This window comes from Asterias amurensis, chromosome 2 (genome assembly GCF_032118995.1).
Source record: "Asterias amurensis chromosome 2, ASM3211899v1".
In the NCBI taxonomy this organism is placed as follows: Eukaryota; Metazoa; Echinodermata; class Asteroidea; order Forcipulatida; family Asteriidae; genus Asterias; species Asterias amurensis.
The window spans coordinates 19,850,412-19,866,721 of record NC_092649.1 but is presented as its reverse complement, the minus strand read 5'-3'; the positions used below and the strand labels follow the sequence as shown (position 1 = coordinate 19,866,721).

The following is a 16,310-nucleotide window of genomic DNA, read 5'->3' as shown; positions in this document are numbered from 1 at the left end:
TGCGTTTAGTGGTTAATTTCGAGACCTCAAGTTCTAAATCTAAGGTCTCGAAATCAAATTTTGTGGAAAGATACTTCTTTCTCAAAAGCTATGGCACTTCAGAGGGAGCCGTTTCTCACAATGTTTTATACCATCAACCTCTCCCCATTACTCGTCACCAAGAAAGGTTTTATGCTAATAATTATTTTGAGTAATTACCAATAGTGTCCACTGCCTTTAAGTGGCACGATTGCTGGCATCCTTGTATGTAAATTGCTTGTAACAGGGAATGTGCGGACTATTTCTGCTATAGTATCTTGAGGTCATGGATGACAACACCTCTTTCAGTTGAATTACTTTGTCGCTCAACGAACTTGACCCTGATTCGATCAATGAAGCGGTTGTGCGTAAAGACAATAGCTTTTGTGAAAACAATAGACGGGGAGGGGGTCGGCCCAAAGGCTACACACTAAAGGAGCACTGAAGCTATCGATGTAGACAAATAACTCATGCCTCAACATGCCTAAACAATGCTACATTTTGACCGAACAAGTCTAGCAGTCTTGTGTTTTTAAAATAAATAAATAATGAAGGAATAAAAGAGTGGTATGAGGTCTTGGACGTACGTTTAAAAACCGGCAGGGTCGTTGCCGTGGGATTGGTTGTTCGTGGTGAACAGGCCCTATCCCCCTCCCCCACCCGCCCGATTCGTCAGCCCCCCCCCCTTCAATATGAATTAATCAATATTGCTTTGTGTGATATAAATGGCTTCACCCACTACTTACGAGTTTCATCACCTACGCCCTAATGAAAAATAATCAGGCCTAGTCAATAACTGTACGGCCTTTATTGTCAAATTATAATAATTCCAACGCTAACCATAGTGATTTTCAACAAGTAGTGTGTAGGCTGGCATTATAGTTTGTTATTAATATTGAAGCTAACTTTTTCTGCGCACATGATGGTATTTGATATGGAGACATTTATCAACTTAGAAATCAACTATCAAAGAGCCAGTCTCACGACGATGTTGTTTGTCAACCAAACACCTCTCTATTTTAGTCAACGTCTCCTTTTTTATAGGCAAGTTCAACAGAGCTGTCAATATTTGAATCGGCAATGGGGAGATTTTGTACACAACTATTAGGGAGATATTTATAATTTCATTCAACAGGGTGAAGTTTCCAACGGTAGGGGTAGGGATTTTTCAAATCATCTTGGAAAGATTGGTTGATTTTCAAGGAATTTTCACGGAATCAGAGAGAGTTTGAATCAATCAATTTGTTTTACAGAAACTCTATAACCATAGTAGTGTGGGTTCAAGAAGATGCTTTACCATAATTGCTTCTCTTCACCTAGGGGTATAAATGGGTACCTGCGAGGGTAGGGGTAGATTATGTGTATGAAAAAGCAACTCGAGCACCACGGCAGCTCAGGGCTGTATACTCCCCAGGGAGCTGAAAACAAATTAAGGAATATTATTGACCCAATGACCAGGGCACTATTGTAAAGTGCATGGACTGTAAATTGCGCTATATTATTATTATTATTCTTATTAAGAGGTCAGATAGATCGAGCTACACAAAAACTCACACCAAGACAGTTAATTCAAAAGATCACACAAAATGTCATTTATATTTCCTTACAATTGAGCTACAATAACTCGACTATAATCATACAGTTATGACATTTTACTGGTTCTTGAAACAAATGCACACAGATTATAAGATGCACGCCTGAAGTCACATAAAATAACCACATTCTCTCAAAGATAGTTAAGTTAGTTTGTTCTCAAAAGCTGCTGAATTATTATTCAAAAGTCCCTGATGATGTATTCTTATAAAAAAATTGCTATCATCTATTCCTATTTATGTACAAAAATTCATGCATCAGAATACGTTTCTTAAAACTTGGGAAAGGTTGTTTCTTTTTCAAAAATTCCAGTTTTCCACTGTAAGACGTCAGAAGATTTTTTTTACATTTTATGTACATAAATTCACGGTAACGAAAAACAACAAATCTTTACAGTATTCCAAAAGAACAGAAATGAAAGTAAAAACAAAACTCTACAATCTATTTACATTTTTTGTTTTAAATAAATGGGCTTAAAAACAGAGTTTATGATAAAAAAGATGCTACAACACCAAGGCAGTTCTAGGCATGTAAAATATCATACAATAAGGGAATTCTAAAGAAAATGTTTGTTAACCATAACAACTTTTTTGATTGTTTTTTGTTAGACCAGAAAAACATTCCTTGTGGCTTTGTTCAAACAGAACCTTTATCAAACTTAACCCTGATTGGCTTGTACCCTGTGCAGCAATACAGATTCTCATACAGAATAAAGGGACCAGATTAATTCCCTCCAAGCCTCATTATGGTTGGACAGAATTGATTTGAATTGAAAGAATAAAAGATAGGCGGCAATATTGAAGCTCTGCATCTCACCTTCGTCTTTAAATAAAAGTTTGGTTTCAAATCACATGAAAAATATTCATCGGGAGATCCATTTGGTTTTAAAAGATAAAGAATGTTAAAACATTTTGGAATAATCGTTAAAACCTAGACAAAATCTCTTCTCAAGCACTTAAACAAAAACAAGACGACCGCCATAAATAAAGCTGTACACCATTACCAACCTGACATTGGTCTTAAATTGTATTGAAGCACAAATAAAATCTATTTTACTTAAATCAAATTTTTATGGGGAGATCTATTTGGTTTTAAATGATAAGGAATTTAAAAAAAACTTTTTGGAATATTATCATTTAAACCAAGATAAAATCTCTTTATATGCACCTTGTTAAAAACCTTGAATTTCTTTCATAAAAAATCACTTCACAAAAATTTCTTTTACAATAAAGGGTTCATGGAATGTTAAAATCATGTCACACCGCCACATTGTATTTCAGTAACATCATAGCTACAAGAAAGTTAAGTAAGATTGACTAAACTATCAAAGAGTTGTCAACAAGTGGTTCTTCTCAGAACCCAACACTTCTCAACAAAGATATTTAAACATGGCGCTACTGTAAACCTCACAACTATTAAGGTTTGATTGAGAAATTGTGCATCTACTGTGTCCGAACAAGTCACTCCCAAACAAACGATAGTTCAAATATGATCTTTGTTAAATCACAAATGATGTACACAAGACCACAGTCTTACTCGGATCATACGGACAACATCAAAAACTCTCTAGTGATGTAATGTTCACTGTGACCTGGGCCCAATTTCATAGAGCTGCTAAGCACAACAATTTGCTCAGCATGAAATTTCTTCTTCGATAAAAACAGGATGACCAACCAAATTTCCACTTGTTGCATATTGCTTGTTACTGGTATTCAGTTGTTGTGGGCTTATCCTGAAATTCATGTAGAAATTTGGTTGGCAATCCCGTTTTCATCAAGGCCAAAATTTCATGCTAAGCATATTTTGTGTGCTTAGCAGCTCTATGAAATTGGGCCCTGGTTTAAAGCTAGGTTTAACAGCATAAAGTCCAGTCCATACTTCCTGCGAATGCGAATGGAATCTTGACGTCACAGGGCTGTTTTCGCAGGGAATGTTTCGCAGGAGTTGGGCACTGCTCAACTGTTGCAAATTATTCATCGCGAATTTGTGACGTCAAATTTCATATTGCATCAGCATTCGCAGGATGTATGGACCAGGCTGCAACAAAACTCTCAATTTACAAATCTGACACTTGTACCCTTGGCAGTGATTAAACCCTCCATTGACAGTATTCAAATTAATTTGGTTTTTACCTCCGACCCCTGCCCCCAGGGCAACCACTGTTCACTGCAACCTTTTTTAAAGCTAGGTTTAACATCATAATACTTTCTGCTTCCTGGATTCAAGTACCCAAGCTTCTTGAGAGTTACTTCTTGCCCCAGAAGTCGTCTCTCCTCTTACGTGCCCTCACTAGGACCTCCGAGGCAAGAGAGCTGCTGGATGCGATGGACATCGTCGATAACGATAACTCGTCGCTGTCTCTGACGGGAGACCTCCACTGCGGTGTCGTGGGATCGGCTTGGGGCAGGAGGGACGGGACATTCCCGGCTTCGTTGTTTCTCCTCCTGGTAGTACCTTCCGTCTGAGTGTGGCTGGTCCCGGCTTCTTGTCTTGTCTGGGGGTGCGCAGTCATCGGCCGACCGTACATGCTGCCAGAGTTAGGCCTGTTCAGTGGACCTACATAAAATAAAAAAGAATATCAATGCTGCTTTATAATAATAATAATTTTACTAAAAATAGGGAGACCCCAAAATTGGGGCTACATAGCTCGGATGATTGAGTGCCGGTGTCCTAGAAAAATCTGTCCCCTATATGGGAAAATAACATGGGCTGATGTAGGATGATTCAAAAGAGGGTACTATCAAAAAGAAGTTTGTACAAAGTTTGCCATATCGGGGCAGAATCTGCAGGTTGCAGGTTTAAGTCACGCTCTAGTAAAATTTGTGTTTGTTACCCCTGAGTGGAGAGAAGCACTTACAGGGAGACCAGTGTTAAGACTGGGACTTGAACCCACACTCTGCTGAACAGAAACACAAGAGCTTGAGCTCGGTGCTCTTATCCGCACGGCCACGAAACACCCCCCCCCCCCAAAAAAAAAAGCATAACCTTAGCTCAGTCCAAAAAACTCTATATCCGTTACCTTTAGCCGTCTGACTCTTAACTGCATCAGGCCTCTTGTCACCACCCACAGCTTCTGAAGACGCTGTAGCAGTCACTTCTTCATCACCGCTCTCATCAGCCTCCTCTGCATTCCCTCCAGCACCCCTCAGGGGACCTGCCCACGTTCGGGGTGGTTCGATCTTCTTGGGCATGACTGGCATGGTTGGACTGGTCTCAAAGTAGTTGTTGGAATGGCGTGTGAATGGAGGGGGCTTAGCTGTGTTATCTCGGAGGGGGAAGGGGTCCCTTGTTGTGATGCCCGCTGTGGGAGACCCCTGGAGATTGTTCAGTATCTGAGAAGAGGAATACAGGATGAAGGTTACCATTTGCAAGATTGAGGTTGGGCTTTAAGCAGCGTGTTGGAATGTTTTATAACTAAATGAAGTTACGGAAAGTATTTCGAGCTTGGCTGCTTCACCTGCTTGTATATATACAAAAAGGGGGCAATACTTGTGCCAGCAAAAATAATAAGGTACTTAACTTGTAGGAATAAACTAATAGGCTTGCAGCTGCAGTGTGCCTATTAGCTGTATACTACTGCCAAATAGCACACCACAGCAACAAGAGTATTAGAAAAAGTAATGTGAAATAAGAGTCGAATGGAATACGATAGTTGGTTGTAAAAGCGATTACTGTTTTAACGGACAATATACATACAACTGGTAGGTTGGTTTGCTGTGCCTGCTCAGTGGTAGAAATACGAAGTGCGAGAGTGAGTGCGTGTGCAGTCGAGCTTTATATACCCGGGTTATAGAAACGCACATGGCGTGACGTAATGAAAATAATGTTTGAGGGCCGCCTAGACGTGTTTTATGGGACAAAGGAAAATACTGTAAGGGCTGCTACAGGCTGTTTAACCGGTTAACCTTTTAAGCATAATCAAGTAGTTTTTAAAATATGTTTCCAAATTGCCTTAACTGTTAAATGAAGCCAACAGAAACAAAAACCCTGACGCTGACAGTTACAAAATTATATATACAAAAATTAATAATAACAAGGATGAAGACAAAACAGTTATGGTAAAGTATGTTGCTCAAGAACACAAGTGACATGACTGGGACTCGAACTCACACTCTGCTGTTCAGAAACACCAGAGCTTGAATCCAGTGCTCTTAACCACTCAGCCATGACACTACTACATGAAGGCTCCCTATATGCAGCAAATTGTACTTTGTCAAAGACATTTGGTCACCTTTGTACTTTGCAAAACGTCGAAGCACATTTTTAAAGTGCTTGCAACATTATAGAGTACCATGTTTTGATCAGTTTACATTTATGTTTTTTACAAGTGTTTTTGGAAATTGAAACAATAACATGTTTTCAGCTGTGTTTTGCATATCATGTTATCTTTCGATTTGGAAAGAAAGTCATTTCAATTTGATCTATCATTTTAGTTTGTATCGAGTGTACAGTTAAGTGTAGGTTCGATAAAATTATCTACTTTTATCATTAGAGTGATGTCACAGAAACAGTTTAATTCTTTTGAAGCTTACCCTTGTTTTCATGTCAACTTGAGGTGGAGGTGAGGTGACCCTTGGAGTAACTGAACGTTCATCGTCGGAATCTTCGTCGCTATCGTAGGCAAACCCTCGAGTGATTTCAGAAGGGATTATGTTTCTTCTGTGGTCTGTAATGAAAAACAAATATTTCTCTCTTATTAAGAGGATCACGTTACACAGAATCTTCATAGGTTAATCTGTCTAATTCAAAATTATTTCATTTTATCACAGCATTCAAAAGAAGGATTGAATTTTGTGGCGGTAACTCCTCGATTGGGCTGCATCTTGTAGACTTAGATCTCAAGGGTCTTTCACAGGATCCTCGCGCGCAAAACCCTATAAATTCTACTTGAGCCTTTCTGAAAGGCTAAATTCTAGTCTTGTGAAAACAACTCTAGTCAAGTAAAAACTTGTGAATGTTCCCTCCAAATTTGAGCCCAGATGTCCTACATGACTTTGAGTCCAAGATACAAAGTGTTTTTTATTTTTTTATTTTAATCTAATACGATTTCAGGCAGCCAGTGACTCAAATAAAGTAAAGTCTGTCCCAAGCCAATATGGCTCATCAGGCTGATGTTTATATCAGGTTTCCTTGGCAAAAAAACACTTGACAATATTTCTATTCCCCCTGGACAGGATGCCAGTCCATGGCAGGTTACTCCCCGTCTCTTGACAATACCCATTTCTACTGGTTGGTGAGAAGCAATTATGATAAAGTACCTTACTCGAGGACTCAAGTGTCACGAGTGACCAGGCCAGGATTCGAACCCACATTCTGTAAATTACAGAACTTGAGTCCAACGCCCGAGACTGCTCGGCCGCAGTACACCGCAGTGATTAAAGGGTAAAGTTGTCAAACACTGACCCTAACACTAGCTTTAAACTGCAAAGAAAATTGTTGTCCATAACTCTATTATTAGACAAACCTTGTTGGCTTGTTTTCTTCAATGGATCCACAGCTTGGTGTTGGTGAGTGGTTACAGGTGAAGGTTCGTCCGGTATCGCTGAACTTCGCTTTGGTTGAGGTGATGTTAAGATGGCTCCTCCTGTTGTATTAAAAAATTAATAGTAATGGGTTTTTATATAGCATATTATCTACAGGCATCTTAAAGTGTTTCTCATTTACTTCTAGACAGGTTTTTTGGAAGTGTTTGAAACACAGGGACAAACCCCCCTTCTCTTATCGATTCTAAGTGAACAGGTATTTTTTGAATGTATTACGAAACACAAAATCAACGGCTTTACCTCCAATCCGAATGACGAAGAAAAAGGGTTAAGTGTCTCGCTTAAGGACACAATTGTCAAGACCGGGACTCCCCCCTCCCCCCCCCCCCACATTCTACTGATTAGAAACATCAGAGTTTGAGTCTGGTGCTCTGAACGGCTAGGCCACATGACACCACAAGTTTGCTTTTTCCAATGAACCAATTCTTGCAAATAAGAGGAAAGAAATGTTACCTGTGGCTGGAGTGGTGCGGTCCAAATGATGCCTTTTTGACACCCCCTCATCTCGCAACCTCGGTGTGGGTAGCCTCCCCTGTTCCTCAATGAGGTCAACCTCGTCCGAGCTTGGGGTCACTGAGCCCTTGTAGCCCTCTGGGGTTGGAATACTGCCAATGCTACTTGAAAATGAAATTGTTGTAAATTTGTAGTAATATTACAGACTGGCGATCGTATTTGAAGGATAGCATCTAGATTAAAACTTAAAAATTTATGATAAAGAATTCAAACTGCCTCAAACTGCTATTGATAACAACAAGACTTTACCTTGATTCATCGTCAGCTGCTGGTTGGGATTCTTTGTTGTCATTTCTCCCATTTAATGGCCAAGCTAAACGTCTCCTGACAGGTGGGGAATCCCCTGGTTGACTTACAGGCTGTGGTTTGTCATTAGGTTTCCTGTGGAAATGAAATTCATTTGTTGAGTGTCTCAATGTACAATGTTCCCCATCAACAAGACTGATACAATGATCAGAGTCCAATTTCACGGCTCTGATTACTGTCGAGTTCTGCCCTAACGATCACCATTCTCAGCTTACAATCAAGCGCCATACTGCGCTAGGTTCAAAAGTGTCTAGAAACTTTTAGTGTGAAAAAGCCAAAATTCACTGTTAACCTGTCCATTACGCTTGACGTAAGCGCAGAATTCCCTGCTTCCATATGGTGCCAATTCTTTGCTTACGGTAAGCAGAGCCAAATTGGGCCATGTTCCCAACATCCTGTAGACTTGTGTCATTCCCTCCAAATTCCAGCTCCGACTACCTACCTGACTTTGAGTCCAGTGTCAACAGAGGGCGCCGATAATGAACTGACTGTACTCGTCGTGGTACTGCTTTCATCCCAGAGTCTGGCCTGATTGGCTAAGATTTGAGCCACGTGTTCTCGAGAGAAGTGGGTACCTTGTGCTCTCTTACGATAGTCCTCAGCCTTCTGACGAAGCTCTAAGACCTAGGGAAGGAAACACAGAACCATCAGCAAGGAAGAATGGTGCAAGTTCTTAAATAGTGCATTTTACAATAACTGACTCAATGTGCTTTACACTACAACCCTTGTCATTGGGCCAATAAAATTCCTTAATCTTTCTGAGCTCCCTGGGGAGTATACAACCCCGGGCAACTGTGACGTTCAGAAGGCTTTTCATACACAAAATAAACATCTACCCTCGCAGGTACCAATTTATACCCCTGGATGAAGAGAAGCAATTTTAGTAAAGCATCTAGTTCAGGTACGCAAGTGTCATGACTGGGATTCTAACCCACACTCTGATGGCTAATCTACCAGAACTTGAATTCGATGCTCTTAAACACTCGGCCATGACACCCTAAAGATGCATATGTCACAAAGTCGACAATACCTAAGATAAGTAGGTTTTGAAACTTTGCATGGTGAAATTACGATACGGAAAGGTTTGCGGTAACACCATGTAATGACTATCTCTAACGAGTTGGGGTGTGAATCAACTCAACGTTTAAATCAGTATGCTCCGATCAGCTTTCTCCAGACGACTATCAGAGCACACTGATTGAAACGTGGAGTTGAAACCAACGGTTCTTTTTAGAACCACCCAACCTCATTAGAGATAGTCATTACATGGTGTTACCACAAAACTTTCCATATAATACCAAAGATACTGACCTCAGCAAACCAGTTTGGTCTAGAGTCCCTTGTCTCTTTCGGTTGTTTATCCAGTGAGTTATCATCTTTGGGTGCAACGTGAGGGGGGTTAGCACCCTTCCATATACCATTTTCATAACGATATAATTCTGGCTCGTGGAAGTTTGATGCATACTCTGACTTCCATCTCCTGAAAATTTTCAAGAAATGTTGTGAAAATGATCAAATGTGATGCGATCAAGCAAAAAGAGTCGATCGACAACTCTGTGTCATTTGATTTTGATTTATCATTTGAAAATAATTCTGTTAGTAGCCTATGTTGTTACCACTTTATATCATCTCAGCTCCATGGGGAGTATACAGCCAGTGCAACAAATATTTGCTACTAAGCTAAATCAATCGCAAGAACCATCTAAGGTAGCTAATTACCCCTGGGTGGAGAGAAGCAACTATAGGGTGTGTTCAATTAGCTTCCCTGTGTTGACCCTGCGGTGTTCATTCAGGTGATCCCCTGACAAGAGCTAAACACACAATCACTTGCCCTCTCGTGGTGATGTCATGCACCTCGAGCCATTCTCAAGTGATCCGTTCCACAAGCAGGGCACTGGGGCTGACCGGGGTGAGCCCCTAGAATGATGTCAAAGCTATTTGAACGTAACGGGGGCAGACAGGGACACTAGTGTCATGACCAGAACTCAAACCCACACTTTGCTGAACAGAAACCCCAGAGCTCGAGTTCCATGCTCTTATCCAGCTCGACCACTATTATCAAACGTGGACCTTCCCTTTAAGGGAAAATGCTGCAAGAATCAATAGATGGATAGCAGTAGCCGTTATCGGCCGCCACATTTGATGAATTGTGCAAGCGTGAAGAGCTACCATTGACTGAGAGTCACTAGCATTGCGTACACACGTGCACTTTTCCATTGTTTTACATCAAAGATGGCGGTTGATGACGCGTATTGCAACCTATGTATCTTCACCTGATAGTTGTGGAATGTGGGAAGAATGGTTTAGTTGGATTCTCAGCTGATTTCAGTAATCGGAGATCATCGTGGGCATACACTGATGGAACCCCGGCTGGTCTCATCTTGTCTGGGGTTAAACTGGAACGTTTAGACTTCTTGCTCTGTGGAATCATAACGACAAGAGATACTTGAGTTTGATTTTGGTAATCACACGCTCACCAAAATGTGAGTGAAAACTTTGCAGGCAATTCACAACAGTCCCATTTGTGGTCTGCCCCAGCAGACAGCAATCAATAAATCAATCAATAAATCAATCAATAAATCAATCAATCAATCGTTTTATAAAGCACCTAAATCAAAGGTTTGCTCAATAGCAGAGGCACAGAAGAAATAAATAGGTCATTGATGGTAGGCCTCCTGACACAAGTGGGCTTTCAGAAGTGTCTTAAATGTGTGAAAAGATGTTGTGTCCCCCGAGACGAAAATTATTTTCGCGACATTGTTTTACTCGTTTCTTACTACAGTACCTCAGCAAGTAATATTTTAAGGGAAGCTTACCACCATCCTTATCTTCAGTGTTTAATGTAAATCTGTGGATGTTCGTGTCGTACAAAAGGTAGCAAAACTCTTTAAAGAATTGACCAGCAGACCTCACCTTTGTTTTCAGTCGGTACTTGGCTTTAATCTCTCTCTCAGCATTGTCCATTAGCTGCTGTTGGTGTGTGGATACCGGCTGCTTCCCCGGTGACCATGACTTAAACTTCATTTTATATTCACTCTGACGGGGAACCTTGTCGGGGATGAATGGCGCCACATTGGCATTGGATTTATGAATCATCTGAAATTCAAGAAAAATTGTTTCAAAATCTGAATTTATACAAATAATTCTCAATTTAACAACCACCAAAAGCATAATAAGCCGTTTGCGAGTGAGATTTTGATTAACATCGATTGGTCACAAGTGAACACTTAAATTGGATTTAACCAGACCAAAAGACTACATCATTTGGTTCCGAGCAACATTTTGTATGTAGCAACCTCTAAATAGGCAAAGCCTGGTACCATTATGCGATACAAACTGTACACCTGTTGTCAGTAGCCGTGGGACTGAAACAAGTCTATGATAACATACCTGCTCAGTAGTCATGGTACTGGTGCAAGTCTAATATTAGCATACCTGCTGTATCCGAATTGGGGATTATAACTACGGTTGCGACTGTTGCTAACGGCATTGTTCTGGGGCAAGTCTAATGTTAGACTGTATCCGAATTGGCGATTACAGAGCCACGCCTACGACTGTTGCTGAGGGCATTGTAGTTTGGCAAGTCTAATATAAGGCTGTATCCAAATTGGAAATTACAGCTACGACTACCACTGCTGCTAAGGGCATTACTAAGGATGTCCTACACTTCAACACATGATGTCGCAGATACCTAGCCGCTAATTGGGACAAGACCTTAGCCTACCTGGTCAGCAGCCATGAGCGGTGATTCCTTGGGGTGAGGATTCATCCATTCAAAGTTCCTCTGATACTCCGATAGATACTTGGCCGATTTGGGCCTCGTCTCTCGAATACCTGCTTGATACTGCATGGCAACATTAGGCTGCAAGATTAACAAGCAAAATACAAGTTAACAAACACTTCTCAAAGAACCATCAAAGGTGCAAAGCAACGTTAGGCTGCAAGAACAACAAACAAAATACCAGTAAACAAACAAACACTTCTCAAAGAACCATCAAGAGTGCGAAGCAACATTCGGTTGCAGGAACAAAAAAAAAACACCAGTCAACAAACAAACACTTTTTAAAGAAACATCAAGAAAACAAAGGCAACATTCGGACACAAGAACAATCCTGAACGCAGGAAAAATTCTGCCAGATCACAAGCCTGCGTTACTTTTGAGCCAGAAAAGAGTATTTATATAGCACAATATGAATTGGCATGACTCAAAGCCCTTAACAGCAAAATGAAATCAAAAACTTATAGGCCTAAATTCCCCAATTTAGTAGTGCACTCTGCTCTACCAGCCATTTTCCTAGTGGATTATACCCATGCCTACATCCTTAAAGACTGTGTAGGGGGTAACCCTGTACCAACCCCAGGAGAAGGTGGTGACGTGCCCTTGGTGGTCAACCACCCAAATTAGTTAAATTAGTTAGGTGTAGGCCTCACCTTGAAGTGGTCGTCCCAGGCTAGTGATGTAAGGCAATCCCATTAAGAAGAAAAGAATGGGAAATACTATGAACACTTGGTCAAACTTACCTTTGTGTTATGTTTATGCGTTGACTTGGATACGTTTTGATTCACGTCACTGGCAACTCTGTTGTTACTTGAGACAACATCTTTGTTGTTGTTGACATTGGATGTTTGGTTTGGCGCAGGTTCCTTTTCTGCTGGCATGGTTCCAGGTTTGAAACTTGAGGGGGCGTAGGTCTTGTTTTTTATTGTCTCTTTGTCAGGTTTGGTCCTCAATAATCTGTCAACAAAAAACGCAATTAGATGAGTGAAAGTTATTCTCTATTTGCAATATTTTAACGGTCACACTTTCATTTTGCTTAAAATAAGTGAAATCCATTGGAATACACCTAATAGAAAATCAATAATACAGCCAAAATGTGTCTGAAATTTTCGGCTCAGAAAACAGAAAACTCTTCTGATAATCAAATGATTTGTTTGTCTTGCCTTCAAAATGTTGCAGCTAGAATTGTTACCCCGTCCAATGTTAGATAGCACATCACACCGATCCTGAATGACCTAAATACATCAGGCCTCAAAACAACCACTGCACCCACAGCAACAGACCAATCCATTAAGCTCCGCCCCATTGCGTATTGACCAATCACAACCCAGTGCGCAACCAAAATTCTGACAAATAAAATCCTACGCGCGGCAGAGTTGTGCAGAATGGCTTTGGAGAGGCTAACCTGTTCGCACGTGCGCCGTGGGCACAGCCTAAAGGATCGGTCTATTGGGCACAGCCTAATGGATCGGTCTATTGCCGGTATCCCATGCTTTTGCTGTGGTGCCATAAGCAAGGTTCTTGAACAAATTAACAGTTTCTGCTGTTTAACCAACTTTGTACTAACTTTTTATGAAATAATTTAAACAAAGGAAAAGAAAAACATCATCAATAAGAGAAGCTGAACTCACTTTTGTGTCTTAGATCCTGTCTCCTCGTTGCCTCTAATCTTAAAGGTCTTCATCGGTGGCCCCATCACTGGTACTCCGCCTCCTCCAGCTCGAGGCTTTCTCTTTGTTAGGTCATCATCAGATCCAGGCGCATCTCCGAAGATCTGCTTTGTTGTATACGTCAGCTTTGAGTCATTTTGTAGAGGGTAGCGTTTGCGCTGGAGGGGTGGTTCTTGCTGACCTGTGTATCCACAGACAAAAAAAAAACTGTTTTCTAATCCACAGTCCACACATAAAACTACTTAGCCAGTGAGTATAGACCTTTATCACGGTGTGGCCATCTTGATTCTACTCCATTCCAACTCATTGCAACCAAACTGAGGCTGGACGAAATAGTAGTCTGGTGCCATGTTTGCGCAATGAATGTTAGCATTCATTACAGTGGATACAGAGAACATGACCAAGACGGTGACAGCGTGATAAAGGTCTATTGGCCACAGCAGTAGCATTTTGATAGAGGTTTACTTTATAACTAAGGTTTCAGATCTAGGTAGGTCTGTTTGTCTGTACAAATTTGTGCATTGTTAAAAACACTATTCAACCCCCTAAAAAGAAAAAAAAATGTGACTTCACCCCTTTGGGACATTTGGAACAGTCCTGTTTAGGATATCAAGGACTTTGACTCCCACAGGGCATTGCACTTTGGAGAAAACAGTGAAATAAACAGCGTGTAGAGAGGCAAGTTTGGCTCTGTTGCCTCAGTGAAGTTTTAGGCCTGTGTTTTCCTCCATGGTAAGACAACCAGGAATTTCATCTTTGAGAGAGCAAGGCCATTTTCACTTCACATAAGGGTGCTTCCTTTTGGAAAATCTTTGAAGAGTTTTGAAGGGCCACCAATGCCAAGACCAAAAGCTTTTTGACCAGGACCTTCCTAGCTTGCATGTTTTTCCAGACCTGGGCCCGATTTCATAGTGCTGCTGTAAAGCAGAAATTTAACACCATTTATAAAATCCATGCTTAGCAATAATGAGCAGGATACCAGACACAAATTGTAAAACTGGTAACCTTTATAGCACTATTTTGTTTTGCTAAGCTTATTGTTGTGCTTTAATTTAAAGCCAGCTCTATAAAATGAGGCCCTTTTGGTATGAGTAACTTCACTTACCAAGATCAGCAGAGGACAGACCAGCAAATGATGATTTCTGTTCAGGAGACGGTTTGAAGGAGGAGGATTTGACCGACTCATGCCATCTGAACTTCTTTTTATACTCACTCAATGCCTTCCAAAACAAAACAAAATGTGCATTTCGTTTTTACTTCATATCTTTCTTGGGAGAACGGTTGGACTTGGTTTCGTTTTGACGCATCAAAAAGTCATAACTTTTGAACCAAACATCTCACAAGTGTGTAAGATATGTCAAAATGAAGCAAGCTTGTTGTATGCTCTTTTAGCTTTTCAGCCATGTACAAAACCCCAAAAGTCAATTGTCCCCCTTTGGCCCTTGTGACTCATTTTTGCAGAGCCCATCACAAGTCATAATACTTTTTAAATACTAACATACTAAAGACTTGTTGTGTTGGGACTCGACTCGACCGGCCGGCAAGTGTAACTGTAAGAACAAAATTAACGGAAACCCCTTTCCTTTTTATAAATCATTATTAATGAATAGTGTTATTAAATATTTATATGACTCTGTCTGAGAAGTGAGATGGTCTGGGTTACTTTTTATTATTCATTATTTACAATATTTTATCATGGATGGGGGTACGAGCAAACAAAACTCAAAAGTAATATTATGTTAATACATTTGTATAAATTATATACAGCAATGACATACATTATACTTATGTTATAGGCAAGGTATGTACGGTTTAACTTTATGTTGCGATTTGTAGCAAACATTTACTTGAATTAATATTTGAAAAAGCTACAGCAACCCGACCCACTGCCTGCACTAGCAAATCAACAATATCAATATGCATGGTTTGTATACAAAAATAAAAAGTTTTATTTTTTTTGTGGGTCGGTGGTCGATCTTCACACGGCGTACATACCTTGTTTCTCACAGGCATTGTGGAGATCTTAGCTCAGAGTTGTACGCAAACACGCCTGTCACATACAAGCTTCCATATTTATCAAATCAACTTATTTTAAACTAATGTTTTTCGGTCATTCGACGTCATTTTGATGTTCTTGTTGTGTGTGATCGTTGTTGATTGACATGCAGGCGTTCTTTAACTGGTATCAGTTACTTTCTTTGTACCATTCAAAGCCAAGTATTCTGCGGTTTGAAGGGAACCAGTCAGCTTCAGCCGTTGGTTTTTGTTGTTTGTGTTGAACGGATATGTTTTGTGGGAATGCCAAAAGCACGTAAAGTTTACTCAGTCCTTTTGCAATACTAACCCCTTCCAGTTATAGGCCTTGTTTATAATTAATTTTTGTTTTACGAATGACTGACTCTGTATTTGGGGGAAAATAGCTGCTTTTTTAGTTAAAAAATACTTGGACTGGACGTTTGTTTGATTTTATATATGCGACCCCTGCCCCAAAACTAGTGTAGGACTAGTACCGCCATTGCCAGTAGAGGGCAAACAACTTTCAGTTTGTTTTCTTTGTTCTTGAAACAAAATTTAAAAACTAAAGACAATCATTTGGTTAATTAGTTTTATCGTAGACTTTTGTTTTATTAAATACCTTTTTGTTTGTTAATATAAATTGCAAATTTCTTTAGACTCAGACAAAATGGCAGCGCCCATAAGTTGGACCCGATAACATAAAAATTTACTATCCATGGACTACAAGAATACTTTACCCACAACCCCGTTAGTCAGAATTATTTCAAGTCGGTTTATAAACAAGGATGTCAAGCTATGTAATTTTGTGTATTAAATCATGGAGCTAGAATTCTCCATGATTAAATCTACCTCCATGATTAAATTTAGTATAAA

General features: G+C 40.2%; 1 protein-coding gene across 2 annotated transcripts; it reads right to left on the bottom strand.

Annotated features, from left to right (window-relative positions):
* Positions 1-1,624: 1,624 nt before the first annotated feature.
* On the bottom strand, positions 1,625-15,586 carry LOC139954508 (nuclear protein MDM1-like). Of its 2 annotated transcripts, none has more exons than XM_071954334.1 (15): positions 15,417-15,586; positions 14,527-14,641; positions 13,383-13,602; positions 12,495-12,708; positions 11,698-11,835; positions 10,887-11,069; positions 10,247-10,392; positions 9,285-9,453; positions 8,416-8,597; positions 7,917-8,048; positions 7,608-7,771; positions 7,076-7,195; positions 6,144-6,277; positions 4,631-4,943; positions 1,625-4,167 (listed from the first exon to the last, which is right to left on the bottom strand). In XM_071954334.1, exons 1-15 carry the CDS (start codon positions 15,432-15,434, stop codon positions 3,857-3,859), a joined length of 2,559 nt encoding a protein of 852 aa, XP_071810435.1. In that variant the 5' UTR covers positions 15,435-15,586; the 3' UTR covers positions 1,625-3,856. The 2 variants fall into 2 exon arrangements, with proteins under 2 accessions (XP_071810435.1, XP_071810436.1); XM_071954335.1 differs by having other exon boundaries at positions 7,608-7,768.
* Between the last annotated feature and the right edge of the window lie 724 nt (positions 15,587-16,310).